Below are 11,442 nucleotides of genomic sequence, written 5' to 3'. Positions count from 1 at the left end.
AGTACAAGAAAAAAAATCCCACTATGAATCCATTTATTTTGAAAGTGGTAGGTAGCACTCTATCGGGGGGCAGACTAGGCCCCACAGCCAGAAGTTGAGTATTACTGCGTATCACTCTGATGGCATTGATATTTTGTTGGTTGTGTTTTGGTTTTAAGTAACCAAAATCGTTTTCCAAACTTCTCATGCCAACATCATTTTGACGTAGAATAACGTCAGTAAGTTGAGAACAAAACCCCACGTCTGCACAACGTCATAATGTTAACATCAACACAATGTGAAATTAGCAACCTGATTTCCATGCCAACCAAAATCTAACAACTGTCCACAACGGTCCATTATGATGTCTTTCTGACATCATAATGGCATCTTAGGCCAGCTGGCAAAATATGACATCTCTTTTTTTAGCTGCGTGATATTCACGTTTTTGTAGACGTCTCTATATTTATGCTAGCAGAGTTGGAGAAATTCAAATTTTGACCTGATAAGGGCCCTAGATGAAAAGTCAGGAGCTCACCAAAGTTATTGCAATTTATCTTCCATGCACCATGGCTATTTGTACCAAATTTCATGGCAGTCCATTCAACAAGACTGAGATATTTCACAAATAACATAAATGTCAACCTAATGGTGGCTGGCAGTGTGGCAAAAAAAGAGAAAAGCTTAAATCCATCACATCATGGTATCTTCACTGACCCAATGCATATTTTTCCTCTGTCACTAAAGAGTCTATTCCCAGCCCTTCCCCCGCCATTGCCAAGCTAATCTACAGTATATAATATCCTCTACCCCTCCAGCTACTTCACATCACACACACACACACACCCCCAGGAGGCTGATAACCCAGCGGACACTGACCTAAATGGATGGGCAGAGTAATGGTCTCCATGCCCCAGAGCATCTTGTTGTCATGACAGCAGAATGGTCATGAGCGTCTGGGTGTTCCCTCGCACTGATCTGATTTTCGCCCCGCTGTCGATCGAGGCGATTGGTATAAAAGAGGAGGAAGGAGGTGTGGGAGATGAAGATGTGTAATGTGCTAGTGGGCCTGAGGTGAACACCCATCACAGAAAAAGGCCTCCCTGGTGGAAAATAAAGACAGACAGAAAGAGAAAAAATGAAAGTACAAGAAAGAGAAAGAGAAAGTTGGGATCCCAGAAAAAAGTGATGGGATACAGGCGAGGGAGAGGCATAGCAGAAAGATAAAAAGAGACAGTTAAAATGGGCGGTGAGGTGGTTTGAGCGAAAGGGAGAAAGATTGATGGTCAGGGGGAAAAAAGAGAGAGTGAAAAAAAGGAAAGAAGTGGAAAGAGAGAAAAAGCCAGAGGGCTAATGGGCTCGTGGCTAATCAATCCTGAGTGATGGCCACTTTAGAGAGGGCCAGGCTGACAGATGGAGACCATCCCTCTGCTTTAGCTCTCCTTTGACTCCCCGGCTCTTAACTCACTGCGCAGGAACACATCAGCACCCACCCCACTGATCCCACCCCCCAGAGGGCATCTGACATCACGTACATGCAACACACACACGGAGACACACCGAGCCCAGCCAGGGTCTGACACATCTGCCAATCCATTTATCATGTGAGAAACGGCCAAATCGGGGGTCCATGCTGTTATTCCTGACGTGGACGAGTTTGAATGAGAGCAGCATCAGTTGTAGATTGATTCTCCATAAGGATTGATTGGACTAAATGAGCACCGGGATCGATCGGTGGAGATAGGAGGGGTGGAGGCTCAATGAGTTACTACTCAGGCAGCCACATGGCACTTTTGCAACACAAGCGCCTGAATAAATGTTGGCATCATACGTTTCTGCAAACCACAGATACGTTACATTTGTATTTTTTATGAAGCAGATCCTTTGACTCGTCAAGCTTCCTTTAATTTCAGCAGCATTGTTGTCAGCAGTACTTTTGGGAGCGCAATGCCTGCTGGAAAAAAAAAAGATGTATCCTTAGAAAAAACTGCTTTTCCTTCAATCTCTTGGCAGGAAATGAAGTGACGTCTCTGTAAGAAGTACTTCAGTTCAAACAGGAAATGTAGCGATTTCTCAGTAAAAAACGTCTGCTTTTCGAGACTTTCCTGGTAGGAAATGCATTGATGTCCTGGTATAAAAAAAGGTGCTTTTCATGACACTCGCCACAGGAAATACAGTGATGTCTCGGGCAAAAAATGCTTTTCGTGGCACTATCCCAGAGAAAATGCAGTGGTGTAAAAAACAACCGCTTTAGTAGCAACTACCCAGTAGTTCCTTTGTTAAACAATTGCTTTTAACTGCACTATCCTGGAGCAAATGCGGGTATGTCTATGTAAAGAACAATCACTTTTTGTGCTGACATCCTGGTGAGAAATGCAGTGTTGTCTCAGTATAAAACAACTGCCTTTCGTGGCACAATGCCAGAAAAAACACAGCAATTTTTCAGTGAAAAAACACCACTTTTCATACTTTTCATTGCACTATCTCAACAGGAAATCCAGTGACTTCTTGGTAAAATAAATACAACCACTTTTCATAGCACTATTCTGGCAGGAAATTCAGCAATGTTGTGGTCAAAACTACTGCTTTTTGTAGCATTATCCACGGTATAAAAGACCCATATTTGGGGGCTAAAAACCACTGGAAACACAGCAATGACTTGCTAAAATATGACTGGTTTTGTTGGTTTTTAGTCTCAAACAGTGGTCTGCAGCTTGGCAGGCGTCTTGCTGAGGTGTCACACCATCCACCATCCCCTCCTCCTTTGAATTGGTCAGCTCATAAAGTAAGTCACTTGAGAAACATTGATATGATGTGTATGAAACGTGTAAATCTAAGTCATTTGTGGTTTGCAGAAACGTACAATGCCAACTTTGTCTCCTGGCGACTGGGCTTACTTTTGTACACTTGTCCTCAGTGAGCAGAGAGAGGGAAAACGGTTCCATTTATACAAGATTACTGTATAAATCAGTGATGTGCCACCACAGCAAAAAAGACACACATTTTCCACACTGCTGTGCAAACCCACAGCATGTGGACAGAAATGGACAAGAGGATAATGAATGGAAAAAGGGGAAAATAGATGCTATTTAAAGAGTCTGTAAATGGGTTAGTTCTTGCTAAATACACAGGGATACACAGGGATTGTGGAGGTTAAATGACACTTTTTTACTGAAAAACAATGTTATATGCTGCAATCCTTGATGAAGCAACTATCCCTGTCGCAACAGTGTTACCGTAGAAACACAGCAACACAACTAACAATGTCACATTTCTATCTGCCCCACAACATCACAAGTGCAGTCCTGACATTACAGGTTGTTTACAATCTTGTACTGAAACCAAACAGGGCCGAGCAAAACAGCAGTGTCATAAATTGCACTCTGCTGGCCCTGTTAAAAAAGATTAAAGGGAAGAAAGTGCAATCCAGTGACAGGCTGCTTGGACAGCGGGTGGATGGAGGGTTGCTATCAGCTCCTAAAGGACGGTAGGAGGGAGGAGGAGGAGGAGGACAGCGCTGAGGTCTCCACTGATAGATATTCAACAGACAGTCACTCTCTGCTCTCACTATCAGCAGGGATGCTGCCACAGGGTCAGGCACGCAGACACACCAGCCTCTTATGCTGCTATGTCAACAGCTGCAAGACTCCAGTTGTTACTGTGTTAGACTCTGCATATGCGTTCATCTGTGCCCACATGCATGTGTCACTCACGTGGTGTCTTTGTGTGCACTAAATCAGCGCTTTATACAATCCAGCGCGTTGTCTGTCCCCCGCTTTGGCAATCCTCTTGCAAGGGAACGGCTCTGTTTTCCTCACCCAGCTGTCATGTCAACAGTCAGTCAGTCAGTCGGTAAGACTTTCAGTCAGGCAGCAATGCAATTCTTCCCTGAGACTCCGCTGGGGCTTAGATCCCTCACTTCCTGAGCCATGGAAAAGGGTCAAAGCACAAGCCACAGATGGCAGAACCCGGGCCGAGCTTTGGAGAAATACAACTCTGCTCGGGGTTTGGAGAGCGTGGAGGTCGAAAAGGCAGAGAGAGGGGAAAAAGAAATGGATCTGGCTGGAAACGAGGGAGGAAACTGAGCAGAGACAGGCCGTTTGTTTCCACAACCCAGCACACACACACACTGGAACACATCCATTAGGATTAAGTCAGAAAAGTGTATTGCTTGACAGATCATGAAGTATTTTTTCATATTAATTTTCATACCTATTCATAATTTCCAGGGTTAAATTTTAACAGTGTCGACTTAGCTTAGTGATGTATGCTGTATAAGATCACAAACACTCCTATATGTCTTCCTTAGCTGTGAATAGCACCTTTGAGAAAAGAAGCTTCTAATCCTTTGACATATTGAAAAGCAAAGTCTGGCCTCTTGGTGCTGTGAGAAAATCACCTGCTGAGCTCGGTAATTGAATAGCGCTGTTCCGCTATTATTATCCCAGTTCACCTCCGAGAGGCTGACATGCTCAATAATGAAGTCTTTGGTAATTAAGTTAGCTGATTAGGGGGCTGATATATAATTAAATTCACAGGGAATAGTCGTGTGTCTGTTTCATTGTTAGCCTTTTTTGGTCTTACAGGAAATGAAAATTCTCCTCTTTGTGGCCCTCAATATTGTGCAAGTTATTCAGAAAATATGGTCAACTACTCATGACATAGCCCATTAATAAGTGGAAAAGTAAGCACATTAAAGTGCTAATTACCCAAATACAAATGTTAGTTAGTTGCGTTATTACAATGTTACATGTAGCTCTCAATACAGCTCCTTCAATGTCACCTATATGTTACAATTTCAGCATGTAACATGTAGAAAAAACAGACATAATGTTTTCACAAGTAGCCAGCTAATGGTTTGTAGGTAATTAGGCGACTGACAACTAGTTAGCTAACAGCTAGCTATCAGTAAAGACTAGTTACTACGTCAAACTAGCGTTAGTCAGGAGCGTTAGTCCAGTTAGCTCACTAAAGTCCTGCTAAATGTGAAAACTGAGAAAAACAGGGAATTTGTGTATGTAGGTGTACCCGTTGCTAACTTTAGCAAGCCCACTAAGAAGACATCTGTAAATAAGGCAACTTTGGAGTCACCAACACTTTTTCTCCCTTTTGATAGAGACTTCCCCAACAAAAGTTGTGAATAGTACCTGGTCCTTTTCTTGATATTGCCTCGGTCAAAGCAAGTCTCCAGGAACAGTGCTGGCCTTTGAAGCGAGTTTGACATAGTGGCCAAACAGTAGAATTACAGCTTCCAGGCCCATCATGTCCGCCGTCCACCATCATCCATCATTGAGCTCCAGAAGACTTCTAGACCTGCATTGTGAAAGAAACATCAGTAAATTTGTGGATATTTTTTCTGAGCATCACAAACCCCAAGAAATGACTTGTTTCACTATCAGGGTTTGATACATTTGGTCTGATAACATTTCCAAAGTATAGTGGGGGGCTAAATAAAAATTTAGTCGCTCAGCTGGAGGAAGTTGGCTGCTTGGCCAGAGCGAAAGTCTCTAGTATGTCTGCTGTATGGGCCAAAAAATGCAGAAGGTCAGGGAAATTTTCCACACAGAAATCAAACTTTTTCAGCCTCCTGCAGAACTAAAAGTTGAGCCAATACTAGAGGATGGAGTTCAAACACTGGAGATCACTGATTGGTCAGAGAGAGTTGTCACCTGGGTTACATGGGACATCCTGCACAAACCCACCATTTTTGAATAGCCAAGATTCCATCCATAGTAACTGTATTTTTTTATTCACTCAACCCAGATTTAAAAGAAAAATTGCCAGCCTGCAAACCACACCGAGGTCGACTGACAAAGTAGGTTTCTCTGTTTGGTTGCAGATGAAAAGATCCAGCGAGAGAACACATGTTGAAGATGATGTAATAACAGTATGATGTGGTGATGCTATGACGATCAGCTAAGACTCCCACCTACACTGGTACTATTTGCAGTGGACAAAACAAAATCAAGAAAATACCTTGTACCAACAGTGAGTCAAGTAAAGTCAAGCTGAGTCAGTCCGTGCAGTGGAAATTCAGCACACATCAAACAAGCAAACTCACAAATTATTTAAGTAGTGTTGGTTGTAATTCTTGTATTTCTGATCAAATTGAATAGAATAAATGCAGGTTTAGACAACATGATTCTCTCTGGGTGCTCTGAGACCTGAGTTAGTCATTAAAGGACTGAAAATCAGATAAAGTGAAGTGCTAATGCTTGACAAACACCCTTGTTGTCACACCCTCTCCGCCGATCCGTGGAGCCTCCACTGAAAGATGATGCCTGGGCGGCAGAAGGCGGCTTGCTGAACAGGTGACAACATAGCCCCATCCCTCCCTGAGACAGCCAGCCGTGGCTCAGTTTACTGTAGAAAGTCACACAGCAGATGGTGTCCAAGGAAGTGAATTAGCAGCAAGAGGCCGTGTCCACACACAGCAGATGGGGGGGAGAAAAAGAGACAAAGAAACTGGAGGAGAAAAACAATGACATAAAGACAGAACAGCCAAGGTGGAGGGAAGGAGGGGTGTAGGGGGAGTTGGGCTTTGTATGAGCTCATTTGTTTGTTTGCTTGTGTGTATGTGTGTGCGTGTTTGGGCCTTTGTTGGCCCAATGCAGGCCTCTGCCAAGTTCACGGGCCTGTAGACTGTGATTGTACTCGTGCATTGGCTCATTAACAGGGCCAGATCTTGTGTGTAACACTTCTCATTTTCATGATAATTGAACATGTGTTGTATAAGGCAAAGCTGTGCAAACATGCTAATTTGTGTTCTGTTCTGTGGCTGAAAAGGTGGCGGTATCGCTGGCAAAAACTGAGGGAGAGGGTGCCTCAAGTGCTGAAGGGAAGAGAGTAAGAACCCGAAGCCCCTCAAAAAATGAAAATCAAATTTCTCAACCTGTTTCTAATATTATTTTTCTTTTTTCTCTTCCAGTAATTTCCTTGTCCTGTGAGGTTTCTTTGGACTCTCGGAGTGAACGTCAAGGCCTGACACTTGATACGTACATATTATACGGGTGACAAGTTGCTCTTTTGAAAACAGAAATGACGGCTGCAATTTTGTGTTGAGGCTGGAGGGAAACAGCCATGTTTTGGTCAAGGTAATCTCACAGTGTCAGTGGTTCAGGAATGGGCTCTGGAATGTTAATAAGGGAGAAAAAAGGGCAACACGACGTAAATGCCACACAGATGTGGCCTATCAGTGATGCAATCTAGCGAGGAAATGAGTTGTAACGCTTTCCGCCGCACTTTCGTGTTGGAAGCTGTTAACTTTATGTGTGGACTGTACACAAGGTTGTAAACAGAAATGCCAGAATAAAGTTGTGCTGTAACCCAACTCTGAAAATGTCCCCGGCTATCTTGTTTTTCAATCTCCCTCTCTGTCCACGCCCCTCCACAGCCCATCTGGCTGTGATTATTGGCCGTGGCCTAATCCAGCGCTGTGTCCCTTTTGACACGATGGGGAGGGCCAACTCTCTGTTGTCTCGCTCATCCCTCTTCTTCTACCCTTTTTCTCCTCCATCTCTCTCCTTCTCTCTCTTGCTCTTTCTCTCTTTCTCTTTGGATCTTTTAACCCTCGTTCCTCCGCTCCTCTTTACCTGACTGCTGCTGCATTTGTCACTAGCCGAGTGGCAAGCGCCTGTGTGGCACACTGCCAATGCTGACAGCTGGCAGAGAGAAAGAGAGAGAAAAATAAATGGTGGAGGAGAGAAGGCAAAGAGAAAAGGGGAGTGCGCAAGGGGGGGGGTCGATAAATATCAAAAATTCCAATATCACCTTTCTGACTGCACATAGCATTGCAGAGGTAGCAAAGGAAATCAATGATAGTGTGACAGATGAACAACATAAAGGAGTGATGCAAGAAAAAAAAAGCTGCACGAAGAAGCAGGAAGGTGGCACCTTTTGTCCTTTCACTTTGGAGAGATTACTTTTCTTATTTACCCCTTTTCAAAATGTTTGTTTCCTTTGGTCTCTGGCCACATTGGAAGAGGTTTGCAGGTCCCTTTTTTCTCCTCTTGTTGGCAGGCAGCCAAGTGTCATGACAGGGGTCCAATCAGAAACAGAGCTCTGAGTGGACTGCTCTGTGTTATTGACCTTTGTTTGTTTACAGGAGGAAATAAATAATCAGAGGATGGATTTTGTGTCATGCTGAGAGACTGCAGAAGGATGCTTAATGCTGAAATTCTGCTCATTATCCACAAAACAAGTCCTCCAAATTAAGCTTCTAAATACTTTGTTTGCACCTGCACTGCAAATGACACAGATGAGCAATTTCTGATGTTGATTAATTAACTGACTTTATGACTGCTTTGTTGGTGCTGCTGTTTCACCACATCTTAGCATGTCAGAAATAAACATTTCAGTGGTTTTCATCACAAAAGTAGAACATAAAATAGATGCACTGTGGCAATTTATATACTATAATCAGCACGTGTAGCCATGGTGGCTGCTGTTTAGTGGCGCACCAAGGGGTGGCCAGCGGGGCTCGCAGTCCCCTTGATACAATTGTCCCTTCCCGTACATGTTTGGTTCCTTGCTGTCAATGTATGCCTTGAAATTAAAGCTGTATATCTGCCTTTTTAAGGAACTTCAAAGAACAATGAATTGACTTAAAAAAGAAACCAAAGTACATCAGTATGGGATTCCTTAACTTTCACATTGACATAATTTTCAACTTGCCAACAACAGCATTCCTGATATTCGTCTTAAAATAAGCACCTTTGTTACAAGGTTTTGGCTAGACTCATAGGCCATATATGAAAATGGACAATGTATCTCCACTTACCCTCACTGTACAGAAGTGAAGCAAAAATATCCTGGATATGGCCACTGCTATTTTGTAATAAAGACATAATTTGGAGCCATAGTCTACACAGTCTACTCGAGTTCCAGTACACCTGTCTGCTGTCAATCATGGCGTCAAATCCCCTTTTTATAGCATTAAATAAACGTAAACATCCATCTTTATGTAGTTTATTGTTAGACTTTATGTCCGGTGACGTTAATACATCTCATCATTACTGAAGTAACCTTACCTTACTTTGGTTTCACATGGAACACAAACAGCTGCCTCCTAGATGACAGTCCTGTGTTTGTTTGGGCGATCCATGACCCCTCCCTGCCATTATACTAGAACTTTCTCAGTCTTTATAATATGTCAGCTGCTCTCATCTTCAGATTTCACCGATGAGTTTACATTAGAGTTATTTGAAAGCCCAATGCATTGCATAAAGACACTACAGGTTGCCTGTAAGTTTTGCTATCACACGCCAAGGGCAGTGACAAAGCATTAGTATTTGAAGACCTGGGAAAGAGAACCGGCTGAAAAACTACATAGTTCATATTAGGAAAACAATATAACTGGGTTAAATTGAATTTTTTTGTTTTTTGTTACTAGAAAACAGCAAACTAACAGCAGTCATCTGTGTTAAAGTCCAATGTTCTGTTGATACATCTATCCACCCTGACCTCCTCTTTAGGTCCGTTTTTGTTTCTCTCAGGTGTACAGTCATACATATTAACGGTCTGTGGAGTGTCAGAGGGGCAGATAAGGTAGGTCTGGTTGTCCCTAGATGCATTGCGTCACTCACCATCCTGCTGAAAGACAGACTGCAGCAGGTCAGGGTGGGCTCACAACACTGTAGGGTGGTCTCAAAAAAGTAATCAACTTGGACACAATTTGAAAGTAGCGAGGCTTTGATGATGCTAAGCTATAATATGTTTACATTTGCAAAGAGAAAGTTGGTATTAAATCTTAACAACCGTGTGAAAGTGTGGGAATCAACTTCATACGCACTCACAGCGTTGTAAAGCAGAGGCCCAGCGTGCCAAGCCTTCAAAGGCAACAGATTAGTAAATCGCCCACTCTCCTGATGCAGCATCATTCTTGTGTTAGTGTTTAATCCTGTGTGCGACGTCAGGGGAACACACTGGGTGACCCATCTTATAAATATCCGCAGTGTGTTTATTTGGCAGCGCACCACTATTCTTTCACTCCTCTGCCTGCAGTGTAAAAACAACAGTGGCATGTTTAGAATATACACATACCAATATACGAGAGCTCTAGTGGAAAAATATTTCTGTATTTTGCGGTGTGGAATCTCAGGAATCACAAGGGTCTTTACTCTGACAACAGAGAGGAGGACTGCAGAGGGGATTTTTTGGGGGGAGGGACGAGGCTAAAATGCAGCATTCTGGCAGAGAGGACGGCTTGTTGTTGCACTTTTTAGACTGTGCGATGACAAAATGTGCTGCAATGAAAATAAATGTGCTGCTGGTGAGAATGGTGGAGATTTATTGAAAAGATAAACGTCAGGTCGGGTGAGGAGAAGAGGAAAAAGAGAAATCTGTTTCCACTGTGGTCCTCCAACATACACGACAAGCAATAACACTTAAGAGAAATGAAGCTTTTCCTGGGCAGAATACAAAACAGTTCAGTCACACTTGAGAATGGAATGAGCTGGCGGTAGTAAGTCTGATTAAACGGTGGGGGAGGTGAGCAGACTGAGAGAGAGAGAGAGAGAGAGAAAAGGAGTAAATCTCCATTTTTCCATCTGGAGAATGTATGTCAGTGGGCTGCACTATCTGCCTGGCCCACATCTCTCTCACTCACTTTCTCAGCCTTTGTGAGTGGGACTGATTCAGTGCAGTAAAGTACAGTAGTCTGTTGCCAATGCAGCCAATTCATATTCAGAGTGTGTGCTCTGCACTCTCGCACAGCACACACTGCACACTCCCATTGACTGGCTAATGGAGGATTTGAAGAGGTCTATCTGGGCAGCACATATTCACTTCATTAAGTCACAGTCACTCTTCTGTAAAATCTTTTTCATGTACTCAGAAACTATAAGGGAGTTGCGTAATGAGTAAATCATGAGTATTAACAGCCGTGTTAGGAAAGTTACTTTGAAAGCATAGCTTTACAGACTACCAATTACTTCACACTGGATGATGTTTAACTAAAGCAAGGCTAAACTAGCAGGATGCCCTCATGCACAGTTTGTATGTACTGCATATCCTATATAAAGTAAGCTCCACAATTTGGATATAAACCAGTCTGAACCAGTCAGTCTATGTTACTTTACGTGAAATATGTAACTTTGCGCTAAGTATTTAATGTGAGAACACCATTCATGGGGTGTTTAATAATTAAATATTATACAAACTGTTGCATGAGGAAATGGTACTCTAGGGAGAAATCTACTTTGGTTTACTAAAGCAACTTAGTAAATATAAAAGTGCGTACACATAGTTTAAACTCCATTAAAGCGTCCGAGTTCCTTGAAAAGTGCTATATCAACAAAATGTATTATTATTATTATTATTATCATTAATGTAAATTATGATCAAATTGACAGTGTACATGTGATACAAAACTATAACAAAATATAATGCGAGAAAGTCACATGTCAGCAAAATATACCACTTAATTGAATTTACAAAAAAAAGGCAACTTGTTTTAAAGAACAA

General features: G+C 42.6%; 2 protein-coding genes across 2 annotated transcripts in view; one reads left to right on the top strand and one right to left on the bottom strand.

The window, feature by feature from the left end:
• The window catches only part of LOC148187507 (uncharacterized), a 102,586-nt gene extending 91,350 nt beyond the window's left edge, over positions 1-11,236 (top strand). Inside the window, exons 5-6 of the mRNA XM_088087562.1 lie at positions 6,766-6,825; positions 6,908-11,236. Of these exons, the coding sequence (XP_087943688.1) occupies positions 6,766-6,825; positions 6,908-6,926 (79 nt within the window). The 3' untranslated portion in view covers positions 6,927-11,236. The remainder of the gene's footprint in view (positions 1-6,765; positions 6,826-6,907) is intronic.
• Positions 1-11,442, bottom strand: part of LOC121953989 (uncharacterized) — a 77,258-nt gene that overhangs the window by 27,234 nt on the left and 38,582 nt on the right. Inside the window, exon 4 of the mRNA XM_088087361.1 lies at positions 5,127-5,292. The gene's annotated coding sequence lies outside the window, so the exon portion shown is untranslated. The remainder of the gene's footprint in view (positions 1-5,126; positions 5,293-11,442) is intronic.

The sequence above is a fragment of the Plectropomus leopardus genome, chromosome 14 (assembly GCF_026936395.1).
Source record: "Plectropomus leopardus strain MGB_pleo_1.0 chromosome 14, ASM2693639v1, whole genome shotgun sequence".
In the NCBI taxonomy this organism is placed as follows: domain Eukaryota; kingdom Metazoa; phylum Chordata; class Actinopteri; order Perciformes; family Serranidae; genus Plectropomus; species Plectropomus leopardus.
This window is presented reverse-complemented; position numbering and strand designations above follow the sequence as displayed.